General features: G+C 45.9%; 1 protein-coding gene across 1 annotated transcript in view; it reads right to left on the reverse strand.

Annotated features, from left to right (window-relative positions):
- LOC135513393 (AT-rich interactive domain-containing protein 5B-like) overlaps positions 1 to 19,500 on the reverse strand; it is a 92,227-nt gene that overhangs the window by 46,795 nt on the left and 25,932 nt on the right. The window contains exon 3 of the mRNA XM_064936317.1: positions 146 to 389. Within this exon, the coding sequence (XP_064792389.1) occupies positions 146 to 389 (244 nt within the window). The remainder of the gene's footprint in view (positions 1 to 145; positions 390 to 19,500) is intronic.

The following is a 19,500-nucleotide window of genomic DNA, read 5'->3' on the forward strand; positions in this document are numbered from 1 at the left end:
TACCTCATCATACTGCATGCTACAGACCTCTACCTCATCATACTGCATGCTACAGACCTCTACCTCATCATACTGCATGCTACAGACATGAACAGCTGAGATGTAAGAGCGTAAAGTCAGAGAGAAAGAGAAATGCCAGTGTTACCTAGTTGAGTCGTGTCCTTTAAAACGTCTTTGAAGTTGAGGCCGGTGTTGAGTGTTGACTCTCTGCACCGGTGGAGGACAGGGGTGTCTCTCTGTCCATTCTTCTCCAGCTCTTGGAGCACCTCACTGGGCTTTAGAGGTGCAGCCTTCAGGCCCCTGCTCCAGCCTGAAGAGTCCCATACAGTCCATCTGACCAGGTCCTGTAACTTCACCACCACCTTCTCAGACACAGCCAGGACCTCATCCTGCAGACAGGGGGGAGATAATATAATGGAATATCATATCATATAACAAAGTAGTTCAAACATGAGACAATTTAGGAGGGGGGAATATTAAACGCAACAGCACCATCACACAGAGAGAGAGGATGTCTTCCTGAGTCAGACCAGCACCATCACAGAGAGAGAGGGTGTCTTCCTGAGTCAGACCAGCACCATCACAGAGAGAGAGAGAGAGGATGTCTTCCTGAGTCAGACCAGCTCCATCACAGAGAGAGAGTCTTCCTGAGAGACCAGATGTCTTCCTGAGTCAGACCAGCTCCATCACAGAGAGAGAGGATGTCTTCCTGAGATGTCTTCCTGAGTCAGACCAGCTCCATCACAGAGAGAGAGCTTGTCTTCCTGAGTCAGACCAGCTCCATCACAGAGAGAGGATGTCTTCCTGAGTCAGACCAGCTCCATCACAGAGAGAGAGATGTCTTCCTGAGTCAGACCAGCTCCATCACAGAGAGAGGATGTCTTCCTGAGTCAGACCAGCTCCATCACAGAGAGAGGGATGTCTTCCTGAGTCAGACCAGCTCCATCACAGAGAGAGAGGATGTCTTCCTGAGTCAGACCAGCTCCATCACAGAGAGAGGATGTCTTCCTGAGTCAGACCAGCTCCATCACAGAGAGAGAGGATGTCTTCCTGAGTCAGACCAGCTCCATCACAGAGAGAGTCTTCCTGAGTCAGACCAGCTCCATGTCTTCCTGAGTCAGACCAGCTCCATCACAGAGAGAGGATGTCTTCCTGAGTCAGACCAGCTCCATCACAGAGAGAGAGAGGATGTCTTCCTGAGTCAGACCAGCTCCATCACAGAGAGAGGATGTCTTCCTGAGTCAGACCAGCTCCATCACAGAGAGAGAGAGAGTGTCTTCCTGAGTCAGACCAGCTCCATCACAGAGAGAGAGGATGTCTTCCTGAGTCAGACCAGCTCCATCACAGAGAGAGGATGTCTTCCTGAGTCAGACCAGCTCCATCACAGAGAGAGAGAGATGTCTTCCTGAGTCAGACCAGCTCCATCACAGAGAGAGATGTCTTGTCAGACCAGCTCCATCACAGAGAGAGGATGTCTTCCTGAGTCAGACCAGCTCCATCACAGAGAGAGAGGATGTCTTCCTGAGCCAGACCAGCTCCATCACAGAGAGAGAGCTCCATCACAGAGAGATGTCTTCCTGAGCCAGACCAGCTCCATCACAGAGAGAGAGAGGATGTCTTCCTGAGCCAGACCAGCTCCATCACAGAGAGAGAGAGGATGTCTTCCTGAGTCAGACCAGCTCCATCACAGAGAGAGAGGATGTCTTCCTGAGCCAGACCAGCTCCATCACAGAGAGAGAGCTTGTCTTCCTGAGCCAGACCAGCTCCATCACAGAGAGAGAGGATGTCTTCCTGAGCCAGACCAGCTCCATCACAGAGAGAGAGAGGATGTCTTCCTGAGTCAGACCAGCTCCATCACAGAGAGAGAGAGGATGTCTTCCTGAGTCAGACCAGCTCCATCACAGAGAGAGAGGATGTCTTCCTGAGTCAGACCAGCTCCATCACAGAGAGAGAGATGTCTTCCTGAGTCAGACCAGCTCCATCACAGAGAGAGAGGATGTCTTCCTGAGTCAGACCAGCTCCATCACAGAGAGAGGATGTCTTCCTGAGTCAGACCAGCTCCATCACAGAGAGAGAGGATGTCTTCCTGAGTCAGACCAGCTCCATCACACAGAGAGATGTCTTCCTGAGTCAGACCAGCTCCATCACAGATGTCTTCCTGAGCCAGACCAGCTCCATCACAGAGAGAGATGTCTTCCTGAGTCAGACCAGCTCCATCACAGAGAGAGAGAGCTCCATCACAGAGGATGTCTTCCTGAGCCAGACCAGCTCCATCACAGAGAGAGAGATGTCTTCCTGAGTCAGACCAGCTCCATCACAGAGAGAGAGAGGATGTCTTCCTGAGTCAGACCAGCTCCATCACAGAGAGAGAGGATGTCTTCCTGAGTCAGACCAGCTTCATCACAGAGAGAGAGGATGTCTTCCTGAGTCAGACCAGCACCATCACAGAGAGAGAGCTTGTCTTCCTGAGTCAGACCAGCTCCATCACAGAGAGAGAGGATGTCTTCCTGAGTCAGACCAGCTCCATCACACAGAGAGAGAGGATGTCTTCCTGAGTCAGACCAGCTCCATCACAGAGAGAGGATGTCTTCCTGAGTCAGACCAGCTCCATCACAGAGAGAGAGAGAGGATGTCTTCCTGAGTCAGACCAGCTCCATCACAGAGAGAGAGATGTCTTCCTGAGTCAGACCAGCTCCATCACAGAGAGAGATGTCTTCCTGAGGATGTCTTCCTGAGTCAGACCAGCTCCATCACAGAGAGAGAGGATGTCTTCCTGAGTCAGACCAGCTCCATCACAGAGAGAGAGAGATGTCTTCCTGAGTCAGACCAGCTCCATCACAGAGAGAGGATGTCTTCCTGAGTCAGACCAGCTCCATCACAGAGAGAGAGGATGTCTTCCTGAGTCAGACCAGCTCCATCACAGAGAGAGAGATTGTCTTCCTGAGTCAGACCAGCTCCATCACAGAGAGAGTCTTCCAGAGATGTCTTCCTGAGTCCAGACCAGCTCCATCACAGAGAGAGAGATGTCTTCCTGAGTCAGACCAGCTCCATCACAGAGAGAGAGGATGTCTTCCTGAGTCAGACCAGCTCCATCACAGCTCCATCACAGAGAGAGGATGTCTTCCTGAGCCAGACCAGCTCCATCACAGAGAGAGAGGATGTCTTCCTGAGTCAGACCAGCTCCATCACAGAGAGAGATGTCTTCCTGAGTCAGACCAGCTCCATCACAGAGAGAGGATGTCTTCCTGAGTCAGACCAGCTCCATCACAGAGAGAGAGATGTCTTCCTGAGTCAGACCAGCTCCATCACAGAGAGAGGATGTCTTCCTGAGTCAGACCAGCTCCATCACAGAGAGAGAGGATGTCTTCCTGAGTCAGACCAGCTCCATCACAGAGAGAGAGAGGATGTCTTCCTGAGTCAGACCAGCTCCATCACAGAGAGAGAGGATGTCTTCCTGAGTCAGACCAGCTCCATCACAGAGAGAGGATGTCTTCCTGAGTCAGACCAGCTCCATCACAGAGAGAGGATGTCTTCCTGAGTCAGACCAGCTCCATCACAGAGAGAGAGGATGTCTTCCTGAGTCAGACCAGCTCCATCACAGAGAGAGAGAGGATGTCTTCCTGAGTCAGACCAGCTCCATCACAGAGAGAGATGTCTTCCTGAGTCAGACCAGCTCCATCACAGAGAGAGATGTCTTCCTGAGTCAGACCAGCTCCATCACAGAGAGAGAGGATGTCTTCCTGAGTCAGACCAGCTCCATCACAGAGAGAGAGAGGATGTCTTCCTGAGTCAGACCAGCTCCATCACAGAGAGAGAGATGTCTTCCTGAGTCAGACCAGCTCCATCACAGAGAGAGAGGATGTCTTCCTGAGCTCCATCACAGACCAGCTCCATCACAGAGAGAGAGATGTCTTCCTGAGTCAGACCAGCTCCATCACAGAGAGATCACAGAGGATGTCTTCCTGAGTCAGACCAGCTCCATCACAGAGAGAGGATGTCTTCCTGAGTCAGACCAGCTCCATCACAGAGAGAGGATGTCTTCCCTGAGTCAGACCAGCTCCATCACAGAGAGAGAGGATGTCTTCCTGAGTCAGACCAGCTCCATCACAGAGAGAGAGGATGTCTTCCTGAGTCAGACCAGCTCCATCACAGAGAGAGAGGATGTCTTCCTGAGTCAGACCAGCTCCATCACAGAGAGAGAGGATGTCTTCCTGAGTCAGACCAGCTCCATCACAGAGAGAGAGAGAGGATGTCTTCCTGAGTCAGACCAGCTCCATCACAGAGAGAGGATGTCTTCCTGAGTCAGACCAGCTCCATCACAGAGAGAGAGGATGTCTTCCTGAGTCAGACCAGCTCCATCACAGAGAGAGAGGATGTCTTCCTGAGTCAGACCAGCTCCATCACAGAGAGAGGATGTCTTCCTGAGTCAGACCAGCTCCATCACAGAGAGAGATGTCTTCCTGAGTCAGACCAGCTCCATCACAGAGAGAGAGGATGTCTTCCTGAGTCAGACCAGCTCCATCACACAGATCACAGAGAGAGAGGATGTCTTCCTGAGTCAGACCAGCTCCATCACAGAGAGATGTCTTCCTGAGTCAGATGTGTCTTCCTGAGTCAGACCAGCTCCATCACAGAGTCAGACCAGCTCCATCACAGAGAGAGAGAGGATGTCTTCCTGAGCCAGACCAGCTCCATCACACAGAGAGAGAGAGGATGTCTTCCTGAGTCAGACCAGCTCCATCACAGAGAGAGAGGATGTCTTCCTGAGTCAGACCAGCTCCATCACAGAGAGATGTCTTCCTGAGTCAGACCAGCTCCATCACAGAGAGAGAGAGGATGTCTTCCTGAGTCAGACCAGCTCCATCACAGAGAGAGGATGTCTTCCTGAGTCAGACCAGCTCCATCACAGAGAGAGAGGATGTCTTCCTGAGTCAGACCAGCTCCATCACAGAGAGAGAGGATGTCTTCCTGAGTCAGACCAGCTCCATCACAGAGAGAGAGGATGTCTTCCTGAGTCAGACCAGCTCCATCACAGAGAGAGAGGATGTCTTCCTGAGTCAGACCAGCTCCATCACAGAGAGAGAGGATGTCTTCCTGAGTCAGACCAGCTCCATCACAGAGAGAGAGAGGATGTCTTCCTGAGTCAGACCAGCTCCATCACAGAGAGAGGATGTCTTCCTGAGTCAGACCAGCTCCATCACAGAGAGAGAGATGTCTTCCTGAGTCAGACCAGCTCCATCACAGAGAGGAGGATGTCTTCCTGAGTCAGACCAGCTCCATCACAGAGAGAGAGGATGTCTTCCTGAGTCAGACCAGCTCCATCACAGAGAGAGGATGTCTTCCTGAGTCAGACCAGCTCCATCAGCTCCATCACAGAGAGAGGATGTCTTCCTGAGGATGTCTTCCTGAGTCAGACCAGCTCCATCACAGAGAGAGAGGATGTCTTCCTGATGTCTTCCTGAGTCAGACCAGCTCCATCACAGAGAGAGAGGATGTCTTCCTGAGTCAGACCAGCTCCATCACAGAGAGAGAGGATGTCTTCCTGAGTCAGACCAGCTCCATCACAGAGAGAGAGATGTCTTCCTGAGTCAGACCAGCTCCATCACAGAGAGAGGATGTCTTCCTGAGTCAGACCAGCTCCATCACAGAGAGAGAGGATGTCTTCCTGAGTCAGACCAGCTCCATCACAGAGAGAGAGAGGATGTCTTCCTGAGTCAGACCAGCTCCATCACAGAGAGAGAGGATGTCTTCCTGAGTCAGACCAGCTCCATCACAGAGAGAGAGAGAGGATGTCTTCCTGAGTCAGACCAGCTCCATCACAGAGAGAGAGGATGTCTTCCTGAGTCAGACCAGCTCCATCACAGAGAGAGAGGATGTCTTCCTGAGCCAGACCAGCTCCATCACAGAGAGAGAGCTGTCTTCCTGAGCCAGACCAGCTCCATCACAGAGAGAGAGAGATGTCTTCCTGAGCCAGACCAGCTCCATCACAGAGAGAGATGTCTTCCTGAGTCAGACCAGCTCCATCACAGAGAGAGAGAGATGTCTTCCTGAGTCAGACCAGCTCCATCACAGAGAGAGAGGATGTCTTCCTGAGTCAGACCAGCTCCATCACAGAGAGAGAGAGATGTCTTCCTGAGTCAGACCAGCACCATCACAGAGAGAGAGGATGTCTTCCTGAGCCAGACCAGCTCCATCACAGAGAGAGAGATGTCTTCCTGAGTCAGACCAGCTCCATCACAGAGAGAGATGTCTTCCTTAGACCACCCATCACAGAGAGAGAGAGATGTCTTCCTGAGACCACCCATCACAGGATCTCTTAGACCATCACAGAGAGAGGATATATATAGACCACCGTTCAAAAGTTTGAAGACATTTAGAAATGTCCTTTATTTAACTAGGCAAGTCAGAATCATTATATATAGCTCCATCTCCCATTACTATAGAATCATCCTATATTGCTCCATCTTCCATTACTATAGAATCATATATGACTCCATCTCCCATTACTATAGAATCATCCTATATAGCTCCATCTCCCATTACTATAGAATCATCATATATAGCTCCATCTCTCATTACTATAGAATCATCCTATATAGCTCCACCTTCCATTACTATAGAACCATCCTATATAGATCCATCTATCATTACTATAGAATCATCCTATATAGATCCATCTATCATTACTATAGAACCATCCTATATAGCTCCATCTAGAATCATCCTATACAGCTACATCTTCCATTACAAACCTACATTTAGTATTTTTCACTTTTCATTTTTCCATGATCTAATTTGTATTGCACCAATCTATGTACTTGTATTATTGTGTTATTATCCATTTTTCATGTTCTATATTTTCTATATCTATAAGAATGTTCCTATTCACAGAGCTTATCGTGTTAAATGCAATGTTCTGTAGAGGTGATCACAGACATGGAATGGCAAAGACCCGTTCAAGAGTTCCAGAGTAAAAATTTGAACCTCAAAATGGCCAATTCAGTAGGAATCACAACAGATTAGAATTTCCACCTTGAAAACAGAAGCCCAGTTCTGACTATTGTCCTCTATTATAAGTAACAGGTCTGACTATAGTCCTCTATTATAAATAACAGTTCTGACTATAGTCCTCTACTATAAGTAACAGTTCTGACTATAGTCCTCTACTATAAGTAACAGTTCTGACTACAGTCCTCTATTATAAGTAACAGTTCTGACTATAAACAGTTCTGACTATAGTCCTCTACTATAAGTAACAGTTCTGACTACAGTCCTCTATTATAAGTAACAGTTCTGACTACAGTCCTCTATTATAAGTAACAGTTCTGACTATAGTCCTCTACTATAAGTAACAGTTCTGACTATAGTCCTCTATTATAAGTAACAGTTCTGACTATAGTCCTCTACTATAAGTAACAGTTCTGACTATAGTCCATCCTCTCCTATAAGTAACAGTTCTGACTATAGTCCTCTACTACAAGTAACAGTTCTGACTATAGTCCTCTCCTATAAGTAACAGTTCTGACTATAGTCCTCTATTATAAGTAACAGTTCTGACTATAGTCCTCTATTATAAGTAACAGTTCTGACTATAGTCCTCTACTACAAGTAACAGTTCTGACTATAGTCCTCTATTATAAATAACAGTTCTGACTATAGTCCTCTATTATAAGTAACAGTTCTGACTATAGTCCTCTACTATAAGTAACAGTTCTGACTATAGTCCTCTATTATAAGTAACAGTTCTGACTATAGTCCTCTACTATAAGTAACAGTTCTGACTATAGTCCTCTATTATAAGTAACAGCTCTGACTATAGTCCTCTATTATAAGTAACAGCTCTGACTATAGTCCTCTATTATAAGTAACAGTTCTGACTACAGTCCTCTACTATAAGTAACAGTTCTGACTATAGTCCTCTATTATAAATAACAGTTCTGACTATAGTCCTCTATTATAAGTAACAGTTCTGACTATAGTCCTCTACTATAAGTAACAGTTCTGACTATAGTCCTCTATTATAAGTAACAGTTCTGACTATAGTCCTCTACTATAAGTAACAGTTCTGACTATAGTCCTCTATTATAAGTAACAGCTCTGACTATAGTCCTCTATTATAAGTAACAGCTCTGACTATAGTCCTCTATTATAAATAACAGTTCTGACTATAGTCCTCTACTATAAGTAACAGTTCTGACTATAGTCCTCTACTATAAGTAACAGTTCTGACTATAGTCCTCTATTATAAGTAACAGTTCTGACTATAGTCCTCTCCTATAAGTAACAGTTCTGACTATAGTCCTCTCCTATAAGTAACAGTTCTGACTACAGTCCTCTATTATAAGTAACAGTTCTGACTATAGTCCTCTACTATAAGTAACAGTTCTGACTATAGTCCTCTATTATAAGTAACAGTTCTGACTATAGTCATCTATTATATGAGTAACAGTTCTGACTATAGTCCTCTATTATAAGTAACAGTTCTGACTATAGTCCTCTCCTATAAGTAACAGTTCTGACTATAGTCCTCTCCTATAAGTAACAGTTCTGACTACAGTCCTCTATTATAAGTAACAGTTCTGACTACAGTCCTCTACTATAAGTAACAGTTCTGACTATAGTCCTCTATTATAAGTAACAGTTCTGACTATAGTCATCTATTATGAGTAACAGTTCTGACTATAGTCCTCTCCTATAAGTAACAGTTCTGACTATAGTCCTCTCCTATAAGTAACAGTTCTGACTACAGTCCTCTATTATAAGTAACAGTTCTGACTACAGTCCTCTACTATAAGTAACAGTTCTGACTACAGTCCTCTCCTATATGTAACAGTTCTGACTATAGTCCTCTACTATAAGTAACAGTTCTGACTATAGTCCTCTACAATAAGTAACAGTTCTGACTATAGTCCTCTATTATAAATAACAGTTCTGACTATAGTCCTCTACTATAAGTAACAGTTCTGACTATAGTCCTCTATTATAAGTAACAGTTCTGACTATAGTCCTCTATTATAAGTAACAGTTCTGACTATAGTCCTCTATTATAAGTAACAGTTCTGACTATAGTCCTCTATTATAAGTAACAGTTCTGACTATAGTCCTCTCCTATAAGTAACAGTTCTGACTATAGTCCTCTCCTATAAGTAACAGTTCTGACTATAGTCCTCTCCTATAAGTAACAGTTCTGACTATAGTCCTCTATTATAAGTAACAGTTCTGACTATAGTCCTCTCCTATAAGTAACAGTTCTGACTATAGTCCTCTATTATAAGTAACAGTTCTGACTACAGTCCTCTCCTATAAGTAACAGTTCTGACTATAGTCCTCTCCTATAAGTAACAGTTCTGACTATAGTCCTCTACTATAAGTAACAGTTCTGACTATAGTCCTCTCCTATAAGTAACAGTTCTGACTACAGTCCTCTATTATAAGTAACAGTTCTGACTATAGTCCTCTATTATAAGTAACAGTTCTGACTATAGTCCTCTATTATAAGTAACAGTTCTGACTATAGTCCTCTACTATAAGTAACAGTTCTGACTATAGTCCTCTACTATAAGTAACAGTTCTGACTATAGTCCTCTATTATAAGTAACAGTTCTGACTATAGTCCTCTACTATAAGTGGCAGATCTGACTATAGTCCTCTACTATAAGTAACAGTTCTGACTATAGTCCTCTCCTATAAGTAACAGTTCTGACTATAGTCCTCTACTATAAGTAACAGTTCTGACTATAGTCCTCTCCTATAAGTAACAGTTCTGACTATAGTCCTCTCCTGACTAAGTAACAGTTCTGACTATAGTCCTCTCCTATAAGTAACAGTTCTGACTATAGTCCTCTCCTATAAGTAACAGTTCTGACTATAGTCCTCTACTATAAGTAACAGTTCTGACTATAGTCCTCTACTATAAGTAACAGCTTGACTATAGACCTGCTCCAGCGCTCTGCACAATAATCATTCCAGTGTGGAGGGAGGGACTGGAGGCATCTGTTTTCATGCTCCTATAAAACCAAGTGGGTTAAACATTATTAAACCTAATGGCGACGCAGCAAACGTTACCTTCTTATTGGCTGGCTGATCTGGAGAATATGAGAATAACTCTTCCTCCTGATAGTTCAGTTTGTTCACCTTGTGGTTGTAAACCCTGTTCTGAGAAACAGTCAAAGAATCCATTCCAATGGTTTAAAGGTTTCCATGTTTTAGATTTGTAGCTTTGCAAAACAATTGGCTCTTGGTAATGACACTTCAGGGGGAACGGAGGAATTCGCCGTTCAGAGGGGAGAGCTGTAAAGCAACACAGAGAGAGAGGGGGGAGCGAGAGAGAGAGAGGGGGGGGGCGATAGAGAGAGCGAGGGGGGTGATAGCGAGAGAGAGGGAGATGGAGAGTGAGAGAGAGGGGGGGGCGAAAGAGAGAGAGGGGGGAGCAAGAGAGAGAGAGGGGGTGCGAGAGAGAGAGAGGGGGGGGGGAGCGAGAGAGAGAGAGAGAGGGGGGGGCGAGAGAGACAGAGAGATAGGGGAGGAGAGAGAGAGGGAGATGGAGAGAGAGAGATGGGGGGAGCGAGAGAAGAGAGGGGGGAGCGAGAGAGAGAGGGTAACAGGGAGAGAGAGAAAGAACAGGAGATGGAGAGAGAGAGGGAGATGGAGATGGAGAGAGAGGGAGGGGAGTGAGAGAGAAAGAGAGAGAGAGAGAGAGAGAGAGAGAGAGAGAGAGAGGGGGGAGAGAGGGGCGAGAAAGAGAGAGGGGGGGAGAGAGAGAGAGAGAGAGGGGGGAGAGAGAGAGAGAGAGAGGGGGCGAGAGAGAGAGAGAGAGAGAGAGGGGAGATGGAGAGAGAGAGAGAGGGGGGGAGCAAGAGAGAGGGGGGCGAGAGAGAGAGAGAGAGAGAGAGAGAGAGAGAGGGGAGATGAGAGAGAGAGAGATGGAGATGGGGGGAGCGAGAGAGAGATGGGGGAGCGAGAGAGAGAGAGAGAGAGGGAGATGGAGAGAGAGATGGGGGGGGGAGCGAGAGAGAGAAGGGGGTGAAAGAGAGGGGGAGCGAGAGAGAGAGGGGGAGCGAGAGAGAGAGAGGAGCGAGAGAGAGAGAGGGGGGAGCGAGAGAGAGAGAGGGGGGAGCGAGAGAGAGGGAGGGGGGAGCGAGAGAGAGGGAGAGAGAGAGGGGGGGAGTGAGAGAGAGAGAAAGAGAGAGAGGGGGGAGAGAGAGAGAGGGGGGGCGAGAGAGAGCGTGGGGGAGAGAGGGGGGGGCGAGAGAGAGCGTGGGGGGAGAGAGAGAGAGAGGGAGAAGGCAGAGAGAGAGAGGGAGGCGCAGAGAGGGCAGAGAGAGAGAGGGCAGAGAGAGAGAAAGGGAGAGGGAGAAGGCAGAGAGAGAGGGGGAGAGGGCAGAGAGAGGGGGAGAGGGCAGAGAGAGAGGGGGAGAGGGCAGAGAGAGGGGGAGAGGGCAGAGAGAGAGGGAGAGGGCAGAGAGAGCGAAAGGGAGCCCCAGAGCTTTGAGCAGAGCGGTAACAGAGGCTCAAAGTGAAGCAGCAGTAATGTTGAGAAACCCACTAACAGTTTTACACAGAATGTTTCACTCCAGTGCTTCAGGGGTCAGGCCAAGAATTCCCCAAGTCACTGCAGATTTGTCCACCTGCTTGCACGCCTATTGAGTTTTTGACCTGCTAACATGAACAATGTGCTCAGCAGACACAGAGGGAAAGCTTTGCGTGCAGTTAAAAGTTAAATGAACAATAATTGATCAAGTACAAAGCCTGAGTTAATTACATGGTGGGATCTGATAAAACATGACACCACAGCTGAAATGAAGCCTCTATATCAGAAAATACATCTGTCATATTAGGCCGCTGGAAGAATCCAAACTGTTGAGGATCAGACCGCTACTCTGCATGTGGATCTCAGTATGACAAAACAACATGGCTGCCTCACATTTGAAGTGTTGATATTCCACATTGCTGATATTGTGATGTATCGTTGTTATTATTAAAAGAAGTCTTCACTTCCTCTCCCCTTCTCTCTAAACAGCAGTGTGATTTCCTCTGAGCTGTATGAGAAAGATAAGAATGTCTGGGGACACCAGCGTGTTCAGATCAGAAACCTATTCTGACTACCACTGTGAATGTCTGGGACACCAGCGTGTTGAGATCAGAAACCTATTCTGACTACCACTGTGAATGTCTGGGACACCAGCGTGTGTTGAGATCAGAAACCTATTCTGACTACCACTGTGAATGTCTGGGGACACCAGCGTGTTGAGATCAGAAACCTATTCTGACTACCACTGTGAATGTCTGGGACACCAGCGTGTTCAGATCAGAAACCTATTCTGACTACCACTGTGAATGTCTGGGACACCAGCGTGTTCAGATCAGAAACCTATTCTGACTACCACTGTGAATGTCAGGGACACCAGCGTGTTCAGATCAGAAACCTATTCTGACTACCACTGTGAATGTCTGGGGACACCAGCGTGTTCAGATCAGAAACCTATTCTGACTACCACTGTGAATGTCTGGGACACCAGCGTGTTCAGATCAGAAACCTATTCTGACTACCACTGTGAATGTCTGGGACACCAGCGTGTTGAGATCAGAAACCTATTCTGACTACCACTGTGAATGTCTGGGACACCAGCGTGTTCAGATCAGAAACCTATTCTGACTACCACTGTGAATGTCAGGGACACCAGCGTGTTCAGATCAGAAACCTATTCTGACTACCACTGTGAATGTCTGGGACACCAGCGTGTTCAGATCAGAAACCTATTCTGACTACCACTGTGAATGTCTGGGGACACCAGCGTGTTCAGATCAGAAACCTATTCTGACTACCACTGTGAATGTCTGGGACACCAGCGTGTTCAGATCAGAAACCTATTCTGACTACCACTGTGAATGTCACACAGAACAATATTACTTTACATAGAAACAAGCTGATGATCTAATACATATGTCCCAGGCATGAAAATACAAACCTGTCCATCTGCCAAGCAGCAGAGATATGTCTGGCAGTCTGCCTCACATTCCCTCTCCTCTCTCTGCACCCCCAGCCCAAGTCACAGGGCTGACTGTTTAGTCCCAAGTCACAGGGCTGCCTGTTTAGTCCCAAGTCACAGGGCTGCCTGTTTAGTCCCAAGTCACAGGGCTGCCTGTTTAGTCCCAAGTCACAGGGCTGCCTGTTTAGTCCCAAGTTACAGGGCTGACTGTTTAGTCCCAAGTCACAGGGCTGACTGTTTAGTCCCAAGTCACAGGGCTGACTGTTTAGTCCCAAGTCACAGGGCTGCCTGTTTAGTCCAAGTCACAGGGCTGACTATTTAGTCCAAGTCACAGGGCTGATTGAATTGTCCCAAGTTACAGGGCTGACTGTTTAGTCCCAAGTCACAGGGCTGACTGTTTAGTCCCAAGTCACAGGGCTGACTGTTTAGTCCAAGTCACAGGGCTGACTGTTTAGTCCAAGTCACAGGGCTGACTGTTTAGTCCCAAGTTACAGGGCTGACTGTTTAGTCCATAGTCACAGGGCTGACTGTTTAGTCCCAAGTCACAGGGCTGACTGTTTAGTCCCAAGTCACAGGGCTGACTGTTTAGTCCCAAGTCACAGGGCTGACTGTTTAGTCCAAGTCACAGGGCTGACTGTTTAGTCCAAGTCACAGGGCTGACTGTTTAGTCCCAAGTTACAGGGCTGACTGTTTAGTCCCGAGTCACAGGGCTGACTGTTTAGTCCCGAGTCACAGGGCTGACTGTTTAGTCCCAAGTCACAGGGCTGACTGTTTAGTCCAAGTCACAGGGCTGACTGTTTAGTCCCAAGTTACAGGGCTGACTGTTTAGTCCAAGTCACAGGGCTGACTGTTTAGTCCAAGTCACAGGGCTGACTGTTTAGTCCCAAGTTACAGGGCTGACTGTTTAGTCCCAAGTCACAGGGCTGACTGTTTAGTCCCAAGTCACAGGGCTGACTGTTTAGTCCAAGTCACAGGGCTGCCTGTTTAGTCCAAGTCACAGGGCTGACTGTTTAGTCCCAAGTTACAGGGCTGCCTGTTTAGTCCCAAGTTACAGGGCTGCCTGTTTAGTCCCAAGTCACAGGGCTGACTGAATTGTCCCAAGTCACAGGGCTGATTGAATTGTCCCAAGTCACGGGGCTGCCTGTTTAGTCCTAAGTTACAGGGCTGCCTGTTTAGTCCTAAGTTACAGGGCTGACTGTTTAGTCCCAAGTCACAGGGGCTGACTGTTTAGTCCCAAGTCACAGGGCTGACTGTTTAGTCCCAAGTCACAGGGCTGACTGTTTAGTCCCAAGTCACAGGGCTGACTGTTTAGTCCCAAGTCACAGGGCTAACTGTTTAGTCCCAAGTCACAGGGCTAACTGTTTAGTCCCAAGTCACAGGGCTGCCTGTTTAGTCCTCTCAATAACAACAGAGGCTGAGACTACATGACCAAAAGTATGTGGGCACCTACTTGTCGAAAATCTCATTCCAAAATCATGGGCATTAATATGGATTTAGTCTCCCCTTTGTGCTATAAGAGCCTCCACTCTTCTGGAGAGGCTTTTCACTGATGTGGGTACATTGCTGAGGGGACTTGCCACTGATGTTGGGCAGGCCTGGCTGCCTGGTGTTCAATGGGGTTGAGGTCAGGGCTCTGTGCAGGCCAGTAAAGTTCTTCCACAGTGATCTTGACAAACCATTTCTGATTGGACATCGCTTTGTGCATGGGGACATTGTCATGCTGAAACAGGAAATGGCCTTCCCCAAACTGTTGCCACAAAGTTGGAAGCACAGAATCGTCTAGAATGTCATTGTATGTTGTAGCGTTAAGATTTCCCTTCACAGGAACTAAGGAAAAACAGCCCCAGACCATTATTCCTCCTCCACCAACTTTGCAGTTGGCATTATGCATTGGGGCAGGTAGTGTTCTTCTGGCATCTGCCAAACCCAGATCCGTCAGTCGGACTCCCATATGGTGAAGTGTGATTCATCACTCCAGAGAACGCGTTTCCACCATCGAGAGTCCGATAGCGGCGAGCTTTACACCACTCCAGCCAACGCTTGGCATCGCGCATGGTGATCTTAGGCTTGTGTGCGGCTTCTAGGCCATGGAACCCCATTTCATGAAGCTCCCGACAAACAGTTCTTGTGCTGACGTTGCTTCCAGGGCAGTTTGGAACTTGGTAGTGAGTGTTAAATCACTCAGCAGTCCCGTTCTGTGAGCTTGTGTGGCCGTTGTTGCTCCTTGACGTTTCCACTTCACAATAACAGCACTTACAGTTGACCAGGGCAGCTCTAGCAGGGCAGAAAACTGACTTGTTGGAAAGGTGGCATCCTATGAAAGTCACTGAGCTCTTCAGTAGGGGCCATTTTACTGACAATGTTAGCTATGGAGAATGCATGGCTATGTGCTCGGTTTTATACACCTGTCAGCGGGTGTAGCTGAAATAGCCCGAATCGACCAATTTAAAGGGGTGTCCATATACTTTTGTATATACAGTGTATGACATGCCTTTCAAACCACTTGGCTGGAGCAGTAGGGGACCTCGTCTCAGCTACACTAGAACTTTGTGTTGATGTGTAGTGTTACAACCGCTAGGCAGAGTAACATACCTAGTCAAACTGCTGATGGATTCAGATACTGATCTATTTATAGAAAGCTGTTTTACTTCTGCCTGACTGAAAGCATTATTCCTGGGGGTTGCCAGGACGGCCGCAGCTTCGGCAGTGTGCTGCTGATATTCACAGAGAGGAGAAAAGCTGTCCAACAACTGGCTCCAATATCATGGAAACCATGAGGACAATATACTTTAGTTTAGCTCCCAGGGGTGCATCCCAAATGACACCCTATTCCCTTCTTATTGCACTACTTTTGACCAGAGCCCATTGGTCCCCATAGTGCACTGGGGAACAGGATGTCATTTAAGACCATGGCCTAACCTATTCTAGTTTCTGTTCTGTTCCAACTGATGACATCACACATAGTAACACCACGGCCTTCCATCTGATTAATAAATACACACCAACTGATGACATCACACATAGTAACACCACGGCCTTCCAACTGATGACATCACACATGATAACACCACGGCCTTCCATCTGATTAAAAAATACACAACAACTGATGACATCACACATGATAACACCACGGCCTTCCATCTGATTAATAAATACACAACAACTGATGACATCACACATAGTAACACCACGGCCTTCCAACTGATTAATAAATACACAACAACTGATGACATCACACATGATAACACCACGGCCTTCCATCTGATTAAAAAATACACAACAACTGATGACATCACACATGATAACACCACGGCCTTCCATCTGATTAATAAATACACAACAACTGATGACATCACACATAATAACACCACGGCCTTCCATCTGATTAATAAATACACACCAACTGATGACATCACACATGATAACACCACGGCCTTCCATCTGATTAATAAATACACAACAACTGATGACATCACACATAATAACACCACGGCCTTCCATCTGATTAATAAATACACAACAACTGATGACATCACACATAATAACACCACGGCCTTCCATCTGATTAATAAATACACAACAACTGATGACATCACACATGATAACACCACGGCCTTCCATCTGATTAATAAATACACAACAACTGATGACATCACACATAATAACACCACGGCCTTCCATCTGATTAATAAATACACAACAACTGATGACATCACACATGATAACACCACGGCCTTCCATCTGATTAATAAATACACAACAACTGATGACATCACACATAATAACACCACGGCCTTCCATCTGATTAATAAATACACAACAACTGATGACATCACACATAATAACACCACGGCCTTCCATCTGATTAATAAATACACAACAACTGATGACATCACACATAATAACACCACGGCCTTCCATCTGATTAATAAATACACAACAACTGATGACATCACACATGATAACACCACGGCCTTCCATCTGATTAATAAATACACAACAACTGATGACATCACACATAATAACACCACGGCCTTCCATCTGATTAATAAATACACAACAACTGATGACATCACACATGATAACACCACGGCCTTCCATCTGATTAATAAATACACAACAACTGATGACATCACACATGATAACACCACGGCCTACCATCTGATTAATAAATACACACCAACTGATGACATCACACATAATAACACCACGGCCTTCCATCTGATTAATAAATACACAACAACTGATGACATCACACATGATAACACCACAGCCTTCCATCTGATTAATAAATACACAACAACTGATGACATCACACATGATAACACCACGGCCTACCATCTGAATTAATAAATACACACCAACTGATAACATCACACATGATAACACCACAGCCTTCCATCTGATTAATAAATACACAACAACTGATGACATCACACATAATAACACCACGGCATTCCATCTGATTAATAAATACACAACAACTGATGACATCACACATAATAACACCATGGCCTTCCATCTGATTAAAAAATACACAACAACTGATGACATCACACATAATAACACCACGGCCTTCCATCTGATTAAAAAATACACAACAACTGATGACATCACACATAATAACACCACAGCCTTCCATCTGATTAATAAATACACAACAACTGATGACATCACACATAATAACACCACTACATTACACTGTGCTACCAGGTAATAACATGGCTACATTACACTGTGCTACAGAGTCAATGTGGAGACTACATACAGGGAGTACCGGTACAAAGTCAGCATGCGGGGGCACAGGTTAGTCTGGGTAATTTGTACATGTAGGTAGGGGTGAAGTGACTATGCATAGATAATAAAGAGCGAGAATGAGGAGGCCACAGTTTCTAAGCTCTCTCTCTCTCTCTCTCTCTCTCTCTCTCTCTCTCTCTCTCTCTCTCTCTCTCTCTCTCTCTCTCTCTCTCTCTCTCTCTCTCTCTCTCTCTCTCTCTCTCTCTCTCTCTCTCTCTCTCTCAATCAATCTATTCAATTCAATTCAATGGGCTTTATTGGCATGGGTAACATGTGTTAACATTGCCAAAGCAAGTAAGGTAGATAATATATAAAGTGAAATAAACAATAAAAATTAACAGTAGACATCACACATACAGAAGTTTCAAAACAATAAAGACATTACAAATGTCATATTATATATATATACAGTGTTTTTGCAATGTACAAATGGTTAAGGACACAAGATAAAATAAATAAGCATAGATATGGGTTGTATTTACAATGGTGCGTGTTCTTCACTGGTTACCCTTTTCTCGTGGCAACAGGTCACAAATCTTGCTGCTCTGATGGCACACTGTGGAATTTCACCCAGTAGATATGGGAGTTTTTTCAAAATTGGATTTGTTTTCGAATTCTTTGTGGATCTGTGTAATCTGAGGGAAATATGTCTCTCTAATATGGTCATACATTGGGCAGGAGGTTAGGAAGTGCAGCTCAGTTTCCACCTCATTTTGTGGGCAGTGAGCACATAGCCTGTCTTCTCTTGAGAGCCATGTCTGCCTTCGGCGGCCTTTCTCAATAGCAAGGCTATGCTCGCTGAGTCTGTACATAGTCAAAGCTTTCCTTAATTTTGGGTCAGTCACAGTGGTCAGGTATTCTGCCGCTGTGTACTCTCTGTGTAGGGCCAAATAGCATTCTAGTTTGCTCTGTTTTTTTGTTAATTCTTTCCAATGTGTCAAGTAATTATCTTTTTGTTTTCTCATGATTTGGTTGGGTCTAATTGTGCTGCTGTCATGGGGCTCTGTGGGGTGTGTTTGTGAACAGAGTCCCAGGACCAGCTTGCTTAGGGGACTCTTCTCCAGGTTCTTCTCTCTTTGTAGGTGATGGCTTTGTTGTGGAAGGTTTGGGAATCGCTTCCTTTTAGGTGGTTATAGAATTTAACAGCTCTTTTCTGGATTTTGATAATTAGTGGGTATCGGCCTAATTCTGCTCTGCATGCATTATTTGGTGTTCTATGTTGTACACTGAGGATATTTTTGCAGAATTCTGCGTGCAGAGTCTCAATTTGGTGTTTGTCCCATTTTGTGAAGTCTTGGTTGGTGAGCGGACCCCAGACCTCACAACTATAAAGGGCAATGGGCTCTATGACTGATTCAAGTATTTTTAGCCAAATCCTAATTGGTATGTTGAAATTTATGTTCCTTTTGATGGCATAGAATGCCCTTCTTGCCTTGTCTCTCAGATCGTTCACAGCTTTGTGGAAGTTACCTGTGGCGCTGATGTTTAGGCCAAGGTATGTATAGTTTTTTGTGTGCTCTAGGGCAACAGTGTCTAGATGGAATTTGTATTTGTGGTCCTGGTGACTGGACCTTTTTTGGAACACCATTATTTTGGTCTTACTGAGATTTACTGTCAGGGCCCAGGTCTGACAGAATCTGTGCATAAGATCTAGGTGCTGCTGTAGGCCCTCCTACATTTAAAACAAATACCTTACATCGAGTGCCTCTCAATG

Source organism: Oncorhynchus masou, chromosome 24 (assembly GCF_036934945.1).
Source record: "Oncorhynchus masou masou isolate Uvic2021 chromosome 24, UVic_Omas_1.1, whole genome shotgun sequence".
Taxonomy (NCBI): domain Eukaryota; kingdom Metazoa; phylum Chordata; class Actinopteri; order Salmoniformes; family Salmonidae; genus Oncorhynchus; species Oncorhynchus masou.